This window comes from Sander lucioperca, chromosome 13 (assembly GCF_008315115.2).
Source record: "Sander lucioperca isolate FBNREF2018 chromosome 13, SLUC_FBN_1.2, whole genome shotgun sequence".
Taxonomy (NCBI): Eukaryota; Metazoa; Chordata; class Actinopteri; order Perciformes; family Percidae; genus Sander; species Sander lucioperca.
This window is the reverse complement of record NC_050185.1, coordinates 22649697-22662049: the sequence shown is the minus strand read 5'-3', so window position 1 is coordinate 22662049 and position 12353 is coordinate 22649697. Positions and strand designations below refer to the sequence as shown.

Here is a 12353-nt window from a genome sequence, read left to right as displayed (position 1 = left end):
GCAAATGTCAGCAATGCCTGCGATGTGTCTCCCTCCATGTTGCAGGAGAGCATGTGAGCAAGTGGGGGCAGGGTTGCCCTGAGAGTGTGAGAGAGGAGCAATGCAAACACAGGCACAGCTTTACGGAAGAAATAGGTTATGTAACACAACATCAAACTGTATTGATATAAACGGTAGGCCTATTGTTTCTTCGCATATCTTGAATCTTTGAAAATACATCGATATACCTTAAAAAGTTGACATACCGCCCAGCCAGTCAACTAGGACGACAAGGACAATGTTATTTCCATCCATAGAGCCAGAAAACAACAACAACAACAAAGGACAACCAGAATGTATGTTAAATTTGGATAAAACACTTGCATCATCCCTTTGCAGTCTGACTTATCAGCTACTCTAAGGTACTCATCGTTTACTGTTGGAATATAAGGCTTCATGTCAGAGCTGCTGCTAATTTGAGTCCTAATACTATAAACCCTGCTCTGCCATATTTTTGGGTTCTGGGCCCTCTGAATGTTCCTAATATCTCAAATGGCTCTGCTGTTTTGTGTAAATGCAGCTATTGACTTATGCATATACCATATGTTGTTATGTGTTAAAAAGGCCTGATTATTATTTTTTTTATATTCCATCATCTATCCAGTGAAATGTTTCCTGCAAAGCTCTTATTGAAATGTACACACATTACATATTGCAAACTGTGTAAAGTGACACCCATTATTAAATTGACACATCTTTAAAAACGTGCCACATTATTCATACTTTTACTACCTGTGATGTAAACAGTGCACAAAAACTTATAATTTATGCTTCGACAGAGATGCGCACCTGAAAGTATCTAGACATTACCCGGTGGAGCTTTATATGAGAATACATATGTCTGAATCGGTCTTTACCCTGCTAGCTCCCTAGTACAAAGTCTGTGTAATCTCCAAATGAGCCCAAAGTGTAATTATTAACAGCAAGCGAGTGGGTGATGACGTTTCTGTCGGCGTGAACAAACATCCGAGGGTGAAGAAGAAGGGTGATTTGCTCGAAGGCAGCGATGAAAATGTCTAACTGGAGAGACGACAAGATTCTTCTGTAGTTAAGGGCAGAAGCCAAAATTATCAGAAAAATTCAAGGAATGGTGTGAGAATCGGTTGTTAATGACCAAATTACGAACTAGCTTCACGATGCGGTTTAATCCGTTTCCGCCAAAACCAAACAGTGTTTCCAGTAAGTGAGAACACATCTGACACGGACAATCTCCTGTTGTGTCCTACGTGTGTGAAAGGGGAACTCCAGACTTTGGTAGGACATGACAGAGCACAAGGACAGAGATATAGGCCACGACTTTCATTTGTTTTCTTTTTATTTAAAGACTAATGCAGAGAATCAGATTCTACAGGGCCATATCATAACCAAAAGAAACAAAAGAAAACATTTACAGAAGGTTCACCATTTAATCTACATCCATCAGAACCCTTTGTCAGTATCACTGGACCACCGACACATTCCTGTGTACTGTATGCGGGTATTTGTGTTTGTGTGCGTTTTGAAAGTGTGTGTTTGTCGATGTCCATATGTATACAGTCTCACTCTAATTTATCTTACCTTAATCAACTTTTGTGCTTTAGAAAAGTAGTTTTTTTTTTACATTTCAGTGAAAATCAGAACATATTTTGCTTGATAAAAATACAAGAAAAAACTCCAGTAGGTATCTAGGAATAACCAAAGACTCAATGTTGAAAAGCAAGTGCTGCTGAGAACTGCAATGGACCTTGCATCAAACATAATGAAGTACATGACTGATGTGCCTACACATGTGATATTTACATGAATGCTCTGCATATGAATGTGAAGGTAAAAGTTGGAAGCTCATGATTGCACTGTGCCTCATATTTCACATTCTCTTTCTGGAGCATTAAATGTAGCAAAACCAGACCTGGCTCAAAAATATTTAAAAATGGTCTATAGCATTTGTTTAATCCTGCTTGCAGTACAAGATAGGGGCTTAGCAAAGGTTTTCCGAACAGAAAAGTTTACAAAATTCACTTTTACTCTGTCAAAGTCAAAACTCTCTGGCGCTCCCTGTAATATCATTGAACTTTGGAAAGCAAAACATAAACATAACAATCCTTTTAGCAAAGTAACATTTTCACCTGCCTCCATTTTTGTAATGACAAACAGGCTTAAGAAATGAACAGAAATATTATTAATACATTGATCTTGTTACAGTTTTGCTCCTGTCTTTTTTCAGTTCAATCACTTTATTGCATGTCTCTGGAGAAAAAGTGCAATCAACAATGAAAGCCATTTTCCCTTCAACCACCGACAAATCCAAAGCGCAAACAAAAGAGATAATCCACTGTTTTCTTTGATGTCACCCTGTTATAGCCATGGTTGAAAGAAAAAAAAAGCTAGCGGGTGCACAGCTGATATAAAAGCTAAGCTTCTTTTAGTTCTTTTTTCTTTATAATAGCTTGTAAATCTGAAACACAATGGTCAGGGAGAGAAGGTCAATGATGTGGTTCAAAGCTGTCCTTGCATAGCACGAAGCTGACTACATAAACGTAATGTATTGTTCTTCTAAATGTGCAAAATGCATAACAATAGGTTGATAATACAAACAATATTCATCATCATCTTAGCTAATATCTTCATTAATATAATCAAATACTGTATGCATTATGTATTTTACATATGTATATATATTTTTTCTTCATGATAATAAACATACATACAATAGTTTAGAATTCAAATATCTTTATACAACTCTTCACCCTGAACTTTGCAGTTCCTTGACCCTCTGCTTGTAGGTTAAGTGGCTGTTAACAGTAGACCGCTTGCGTATGCCTGAAAGATGTCTGCCATTAGGGGATAGGTTCAACATGGGTCATAATGATAATGCAAATAATAACAATAGCAACAACCACTGATCTCTTTTCATTGCCCTCTGGTGATAGCGTGATCTCTTCACCCCAGCGCACAAACACAGAATTCTGCAGGGTTCTTACATGCTTTTTAACCTGTTCAGTGCTCTGTAAAACATATTCAAAAAAGCACACCCATAACCCGTAATGCAATACAAAGCACACCCACTTCCCGACAAGAAATGTGGAGATTTTGTGAAAGAAGGTTAGAGTGGGAGCCAAAGGCTTCAGAACCCAAGATGAACACAGAATGCGATGCCTGCCATCTTTGACCAAATCTAAATAATTTCTAGATTTCCATGTATATCGATGAAACTACAAGTAGAGAGGGGTTAAATGTAAAGCTACAATGGATATCACCCCAGACTGAGTGTCAGGTTCAGGTCCTAAGAAAAGCCCTTGCTAATTAATATTGCTACATAAACATAATTTAAAATGGACTGTTCAGAAACCTAAACGTGCCACATCAGAGAAGAAGCATGTCCTTTAAATGTTTTTTTTTTTAATATATATATAAGTTAAAAGAAAAAACGAGCAAGCAATGTTCAAGACAAAAACGAAAGCATTCTTTTCACATTTGCGTTAGTTTCTGTTGGTTTTTCTCGGAAGAGGAATTGACATCATGCTACAAAAATATATTCATCTTCATCACTATCGTGGAACTACAAGACAAGTCCTCTGTGCGAAACACAGCGCCGGCTAAAGCAAGATTACAGTGCCACTTCAACTGAACATCTCCTTTCTCTCTTTGTCTCTTTCTGTCTCTGTCCCTGTCTCTCGCTGTTGCTCACCAACAAGCAGCAACAAATGAGTCCAAACGGGCATGTGATACTGAAGGCAGTGTAGCTGGTACTTTCTGAGTGTTATGTCTCAATTTTCAACTGAAAGGAGATGGGGACTATGACAAACAGGGTCAGGGGACACAGTGGGATGGAAAATATAGACGCGCCATCAATCAACAAAGCAGTAGCCATCACAGCTTTAACTCTGGTTATGAAAAAGGCACTTCTCCTCCTTCTCAATGTGCCCCACCCGTCTTTAAGCGATGCCAACTGCACTTTGCTATAAATGGCGTTTCGGCAAATAAGGCCCAACCATAAATAAAACAAACAAAGAAGTAAATAATGTGTTTTAATTCTAAATGTCAAATGCACTCCACGTTTCGAGAAGATTTTTTACATTCTCATAACTAGCCAATCTCAGATTACACCTTTGATGTTGTTGTTGCTGTTGTTGCCGTCAGTGTGTACACAAACACACAGTTGAATAATATTTTACTTCAGTGTGAAAGCAGCTTTGAATGGAACGCGAACTCTGCAAGAAACAGTCACTTAAGCGTGAATTAGACCAGTATATACTCTTTTTGAAGAAAGTGTCATGAACAGAAACGAAAAATAAATTAAATTAAAAAAAGTTTACTTTTCCATGTATTCAATAAACATACCCTTTAGTTACACTTTGCAAAGCCTAAACATAATATTGACATCTCTAACACTTGATAATATTTACAATGCTGTGAAAGGAAATTAATAGTTTCAATGCTGAGCACAGAGATGATTGAATTTTTGTATTTTTTTACCCCTAAATAAATGGTGTGTCCACTGAGACATGTTTTATTGCTATTGCAGAAACCCTAACATATTTTGAAGAATGACATAATTAATCTCATAAAACATCTACAGAGAATTGACGGTATTTTGACAGAGAATGAGCGTAGCATTTTTGCTGCTGATATCAAATAAACTAAGCTATCAGTCAATGTTAATCTGTATTTTCAATAAATAAACCTAAATTAAAAGATGCCCTGCCCATGCATATACACAAGTGCCTTTTTTACTGTTCTGTGATTCCATGTTTAAATAAAATAGTACAAATTAAAAAAATAAGAAAACAAACCAAAGCCCCTTAACAAGTGTGGGCTATGTGCAGTTGTAGAATAGCATTCTCTTGGCTATATAGTTATAGTAGCATTTTCTTAGTAGCATCACCCGAGACCACACCCTTTCAAAAGTCTGTATCATTATCTGTCTTTTTTTCCCTCTATTTTGTTTTTTTTCAAAATCTTCAAACTTTAGGTAAACATAGAAGCAATGTAACAACTGGGAATTCAAACCAGCATGGACACCATGTTTGTCTGAAAATAAAAATAAACACCTGTTTTTGAAGAAATAAGAAAGAAAATGAAAAAGAATACAGGTATAATTGTAAAGGAATGAAACACGGATTAGTGTGGATTCATCCCCTGCAATTTGGGCTTCTTATTCAAGTAGGTCGCCCAGTAGACCAAGTTAAAGGTTCCAAAGAGCAGAGGGAAGGCTATTCTGGCAATCCTGTCTATCTTGCTCACACTGTTAAAGGTCTTCTTGGCCTCTGGAGGCTTGGGCTTTGGCTCCTCCTTGGGCTCAGTTGGGGGTGGTGGGGCGCTTTTGGCAATAGTGGCCAATCCAGGGTCCCTGGCAATATTGGGAGCGAAGGCTGTAGCAGTGGCAGCTGGGTAGGCTGTAGTGTTGTTCTTCTTGAGGAGGGACTCCTTCTTCTTCTTTTGCTGATTTTGTTTGTTGGGGAAAAGTAAAAAGGATATAGTTAAGATTCTTTAAAGCAGAAGAAAGCATTTTATATATTGGCACAATTACTCCTTCAGCAGACTGGTGAGTATTTATTAAAAATATGGATATTACATAAGTTAAGAAATAATAATTGCTCACATCTACATATTTCCATGTAGAAGCATTTAACTCAGCAATCTAAAAATGAATATCAGGCTCTATTCTCTTTTTTTTTCCCGTCAAAAACAGCTGGAGATTACAGAGTACAATGCTGCTAACTGCCACACAGAGACAAGTGGAGCAGAAAGCACAAGATGAACACTAAACTATTAATGTTCATGTCATGTTACTCAAATTGCATTTTCTATAAGATGAGCTGGCGACAACAACTACATGTTTCTGGCCTGGCTCCCTCAACAGTTACTGTATGTGCCGACTGTCCTCGTGCAAAAATGAATGACTCTTTGAAACGGAAGTCCATATCATTTCTAGCAGGGCTGTAGTACTTGAGTCCGGACTTGTCTCAGACTCGGCCATTGGACTCGCCAAATATTGTAGTTGGACTCGACCGAGTCCAGTACTATATGCTTTTATTCTAAAGTACCTTCCTCCTTCAAAACAAAACCATTGATGAAGCGTGCTAGTTCAGAGAACAGGTATTAGTTTAATTCAAAATCCATCTAGAACAGGCATCGAGATTGGTCGCCTGGTATACACCTGGCTGCATTATATACCTCAGTCATCAGGTATCAATCATTTTCTTTTTGGCCACAGACACAATGTCAGCGATGAATTATTCAGGACAAGTAATAAGTTCATGAATGGGAACATTTCCATTTTATATTTTAAATAAATAATATAAATACATTCTTTCTACAAACTTGACTGTCTCTCATTTGGACTCGGTCTTGACTTGGACTCAAACTTTTTTGGACTCGGTCTTGACTTGGACTTGAAGCTCTTTGGACCTGGTCTTGACTTGGTCTCAACTAGTCCTGGTCTTGGACTCGACAAAAAAGTGGACTTGACTACAGCCCTGATTTCTAGAATTATATACTTGGTGTACTGGTGTACTTGGTGTACTGGGTCTGATGATGTTTTTTTCTTCGTCTCCTAGATTTGCTCTCATTTTGCCAGAAGGCACTTTTTGAATTTAGTTTTGGTAAAAACAAGGACATTGTAACTGAGGAATGGGGATAATAAATGCAGTTATGTGCCAAATCATTGCCTAACAAACCATACTGTCAAAGCTTCTGTCTATTATCTCTATTTTTATGCAGATCCGTTAGGAGTATAAGTAATATAAACAAATGCTTCAAATACCTTCTCTGGCACCACACTTTTTCCATCCCAGGCATAACCCCTCTTGGTGAAGTAGTTGACTGTGGCAAACTCAATGAGGGCTGAGAAGACGAAGGCATAGCAGACAGCAATGAACCAGTCCATAGCTGTGGCATAGGCCACTTTAGGGAGAGAGTTCCTGGCGCTGATACTGAGTGTGGTCATGGTCAGGACAGTGGTCACTCCTGCAGGGAGACGAGACAAGATGGATATGTGAAATATGATCAAATGTGAGACAATTCAGTTGTTATGATTGCTCATTTGTGTACCATACATGTATGAGAAGAAAATTAATTTCATAAATAAGACTTTTCCAGAAGTGGCATGAGTGTAAATTTATGGTTGATATAATCCAACATCATGCAGAAACCAGTAGATTATATATGGACTATATTTGCTCAAATTGAGCAATCTTAAAGCACCATCATATAGGGACTTTGCAGGGCAAGATGTTCTTTTTCTTAAATCAAATGAGCAAGCAGTTCATTTACATTAATCTATGTGAGCAGCTGATACAGTCTTGCAGCTTGTGCTTTTAATAGACTCAGAGAGGTAAAGATTTCCACGGATGCAGCTGGAAGATGCAGTTGGCCTTAGAGATACTGCTGCTGATTAATACCAGGCGAAATAGGCTTTGTTTATAAACCTGACCCCCACACCAATGCACAAGCCGTAATGAAGCAATGAAAAAAAAGCATAAATTAATACAGCATGTTTTTAACAAAAGTACCTCATATTAAGGAGGACATGACAACCTTGGAAAAGCAAATCGCTAAACTTCGACATCAGCTATTAAAAGCTAAGATGAGCCACGGCTGAGAGACTGAGAGGAACTGGGTCAGAGGATATCTGATGATGCGGTGCTCATAGCAGAACAGGCTACTGCAGATGTTTACACGCCAGATAACATCAGCCCAAGCAGCAAACAATCCACAAATTCAGCCTGGGCTATGAAGGGAGCTGAAGAACAGCTGGCTTGTACAGGAATTATAAAATATGCAGAGAGGACCCTCCCACACATGTGGAGAGAGGTGTTTATGTAAAAACACACGTGCAAATGATACCTCCACGTACACACTTCCATGTTTAAAAGATCCGAAGACATTTCCATCCACTCTCTCTACTAATCTATACTACATGCAGTTGCTTCATGTTGACTCCAAAATGCAGAAATAAAAATAGAAGACATCTAATAAAGCTGCAAAATACTGTTAATCGGTCCTTAATTTAATATGAGTTATAAGACAGTTATGAAGACATTTGTAATATTAAAGGGTCTGTACTCATATACTGAAAGAAAAGCTGTCTGGGATTGCCTCCACGCGGCTCTAGAGACTGTTCCCCAATACATGAAATACAGGGTTCACCAATAACAGGTTGGTGAATGGGAAATGAAAAAAAATGGTTTACACCAGTTGATACTAGAATATTTGCTCTACAAAATCACCAAATATAGCGTCAAAAAATAACTTAAGTTCAATCAACTCCTTTCTTACACAGTCTAAGAGAAAGTTAGTGTTTGTTTTGGATTGCATAATATTGTACAGTGTTCCCGTTATTGTGTCAACCACCTACAAGCTGCAAAAGCAGCTGGTACTGAGTTATCACGTCTCCTGAAATTTTACTTTAGAATTATGAATTTTTCTCCTTCTTCCTCCTTGGTTATGATGAAGTGTTGAGTGATGAATCACTGACTCCTCATCCTCCCACTCTCTTAGCACATGCTTTTGGCATTACTGAGTTGGTGCTGTGACATGAAGCATAAAGGCTGATTGTTATGTTCTCATTAGTCAGAGCCAAATAAATGATTGGTCATTAGCCATAACTGAACAAGACACCTCTGATGGATTTACTGGATCGGCATAGTAGGTACACAGAGTGCGTGGTCATACATTTCTGGTATTCATTATGGGTCCAAAGGGCATAACGAAGAAGTAGGTCGGAGTTATTTATTCTGATCTAATTTATTTTCTAAATTTGTTTCTGAGCTTTTCATTGCAAATTCTTTTATCAAATTTCCCAGATAGATATTTTGTTTATTTAGATTATAAAGGAAATACAGGAATAATCAAGAGTAACACATGCCTCATCATCACCCCTGGGATATTTGCACTTTACATGAGCAAAACTGAGATTTTATGCATGAAAGCCATTTTTATGCTACAGTAAGTGTATTAATACATTTATGTAATGTTACAAAATCCACACATGGCCATGCTCTGTACTGCACCCACTGCTAAGTAGGGCATTGAATGGTTTGTTGATATATTGTTATAGGAATGCATGGCAGCAAGAGATATGAAAAATATTGAATGATGCTTAGTCATGTATTCATACCAGATTTTCATACCTTCCATCTCAACCCAGAATTATGTTAATATGCAGCTAATTTGTATTAGCTAAATAACAATTTGGTAGAATGCATATTGCATATTTAAGGAACATTCAAATTTCCGCTGACCACATTTGTCATTTGTTTTCCCTCAACTAATACAAAACAAAAACACACAGACTCTACAAAAAAACAAAATCAGGTGCTGGACCGATAACGGTGGTGTTAGTTATAATAAATATAAAGTGAATGCTTAAAGAATGAGATAAGGCGTAAACCCCAATGTCAAAGTCCAAAGCTTTGTACAACCTCTTCCCTGCAACATTTCACTAAGCTATGAAAACTTCTTGCATTGGAATAAAATGCTGCTAGTTTTCTGCTGCAAATTAGTTACATGTTGTAGAATCAACACATACCTTGCATCACATAATGCTGTAATTTGACTGGAAGCACCATCTTGGTGTCACAGTTTAAATCTTGCGATTTCCAGTGGAGAATAACTCTAACACCAAGGTGTCACTGCTTATGAGGTAAGTGCCAGAACATTCTCCATTGGAGAACAGCCAGTGCAAAGTGATTTTGCCAGCAATCATGTGTGCTGATGGCCTCAGCATGTGCTGGAGCACAAAAGCATGGCACTTCACATCCTTTGCTTCTGTACTAAGAGCTACAGAGGTAAGATGGAGTAAAGGAAGATGAATAAAGGGATATCTGTTAAGGAAAACAACTAGATAACCCGAATACATGTCCAAGTTGAGAAATAAGGGGGTATAGTAGGAAGGCATGAAGGCATGAAGGCATGTAAGGGAAGGTGAATGGAAGGATGGCAACCGAGTGGTGTCAATCTGTCAGGTATTTTGTTTGCCAGTAAATCAGTTAATTTTCTGGCGGAGGAGGAAAGCAGCACCACTGGGTATTACACAATTCCTCTCAAAAGCGCACTAAGGCTTGGAATCATATATACTTTACTTTGACAAGTTCTGTTGTCATGGAAACATGTCTTCCAACTCCTCCAATGTCTTAATACCACAAGAGAAAAAGAAAAGCATCCCATGTAACGCTGCATGAATCGTTAAGTGTTGGTTTGCTTTGTTGCTTGCACACACTGGTGTGTGTGTGTGTGTGTGTGTGTGTGTGTGTGTGTGTGTGTGTGTGTGTGCGCGTGGTTGAGCTAACAAGGTGGACAGGTATATGTTCCCAACCTCCAGGAACAACGGTTCCCCTTTGTGTCTGTTTAGTGTTAGGCCTACTTAGGAATAATTTAGAGCAATAGTAAGTTGATTCATTAGAACATGACTCCCGAGCTGGTTTTAAATGACTCCATTTGACATGTTGTTACTAATAGACTTGAGGCTTTGAAGGCTGTTAATGAACAAAGGCAATGATCTGGAAAGTTCTAACTGGATTAATAGTGGTGCAAGTCAATTCTTGAGAGTCCACTCAATTTAGCTCAGTGTGAACACGCACTGACACTTGATTTGTATGATACATATCTTCTAACAAGGTGTTTGCCTCTGTTTGCACACTCACTTTCAAATACGCACACACACACACACACACACACACACACACACACACACACACATACAGAGCGATGGGGAAAAAATGTCAAGCTATACAGAAAGATGGTGCGAGAAAGCAAATTTGGGGGAAACTAAATTAGAGATTTAAGGTGATGAATGACAACGTGACACAGACTATTTCAAGGTGGGGAGGCTTTCACTGCTGCCTCAGGCAAGGAAAGGTTGGACATGACTACACGCAGGCAGGCAGTCCATATGTGCATTTTTGGAGAATATGGGGCAGATAATGTCCATTTGGTTAATAGGTTTCTGACACAGCAAGGTAAACCTTATATAATTTTGATTTAATGTTTATCAGGGTAACCAATGTAATAGACAGTTAGTGCTCGACTCCCTTTAAGAAGCTGTGGATAAAAAAATAAATTGCTCCAGGCATGGCTAAAAATAAATTATTAGGCGTTTTGAGCTTAACTTTGTTTGTCCCTTAAGGTCAAACAATTTTTCTGCATAAGGTGCAAAGTCTGTTTGCTCTGTTGGTTCAAACTGTAGCACTTGATTGACAACTCTTGAGTGAAAGGCTTCAGCTAATCTGACCAATATCAAGCCATTCAGTAAAATGTACTGCTCAGCCATTGGATCGCAGCCAAGCCACAGATCTCAAATCTCTGTGGGGAAGAGTGAGCCTTCAGGAAAATGGCTGTGCGCGCTCTCTCTCTCTATCTCTCTCGCTCTCTCTCTCTCTCTCACTCTCTCTCTCTCTCTCTCTCTCTCTCTCTCTACTATGCTCCCTGGTTCCAGGCAGAATTTTGCCTCTGACAACATTGTGACTGAGTAGGCAACCAATCAAACATGACAATCAAAATGTGGGACGAGGTCAAAAGTACATTGTAAAGTAGGATGCCTGCTCACTCAAAGAATAGGCTATGTATTCCTTTATGTGTGACTTAAACCATGCATACAAGCCGGGTATACAAGAGGGCTCGCAATAAAGTTGTTAATAAACTGTTTTACAAACCGTTAATTGGCACGCACAACTACACCTGAAAAAGGACAGTACAGACAATACTTGTTTTATGCTATAGCCTGTAAGAAAGTTTTTATAGAACACCTCCAGTGACTACAAATTTAAAAATAATTGTGTTTCTGGACTGTATTTACTGGCACACTTTTTTCCAATCAAGAACGTTTGACATGCTTTGACTGAACTGCAAGTCATACGGAGGACGTGAGGGTGGAAAGGTAGGCGTGCAACCACAGGACTTTGACATTAGAAACAAACACTTATTGTAGGTTATAGAAATATAATAAAGAGATATTGAAATATTGAATGTCACTGTCACATCTTTAAGTCAGTTTTGACTTTTTTCAATATTTAACCATGACCACAATCTTTCTCTGTCCCAAACCTTAACCAAGTGATTTAAGGTGCCTAAACATAATGATAAAAACAGTGATAGTTTTTTAGTTGTTCGTAGTTAATAAAAATGAAATAAGTCTGGTTTTTAAACAAACAAATGATATGCTTATGCAAATAAGTTGAAAATATACATATTTTTAGAAGATAGGATGGTTGCATGCATATCATAGACCATCTTAGCCACAGATAAGTATTGTTTTACATACATACTTACAGAAATCGTATACTAATAAATTAGTGAAAGTACCTCTGTTATTGTATATTGTTGTACTATGTTAC

General features: G+C 38.2%; 1 protein-coding gene across 6 annotated transcripts in view; it reads right to left on the bottom strand.

Annotated features, from left to right (window-relative positions):
• Positions 1–1340: 1340 nt before the first annotated feature.
• The window catches only part of gabra1 (gamma-aminobutyric acid type A receptor subunit alpha1), a 31983-nt gene continuing 20970 nt past the window's right edge, over positions 1341–12353 (bottom strand). For all 6 annotated transcript variants that reach the window (XM_031303597.2, XM_031303595.2, XM_031303592.2 and 3 more), the window contains 2 exons: positions 6785–6987; positions 1341–5460 (listed from right to left, as the gene is read on the bottom strand). In XM_031303597.2, coding sequence (XP_031159457.1) covers positions 5140–5460; positions 6785–6987 — 524 coding nt within the window. In that variant the 3' untranslated portion in view covers positions 1341–5139. The remainder of the gene's footprint in view (positions 5461–6784; positions 6988–12353) is intronic.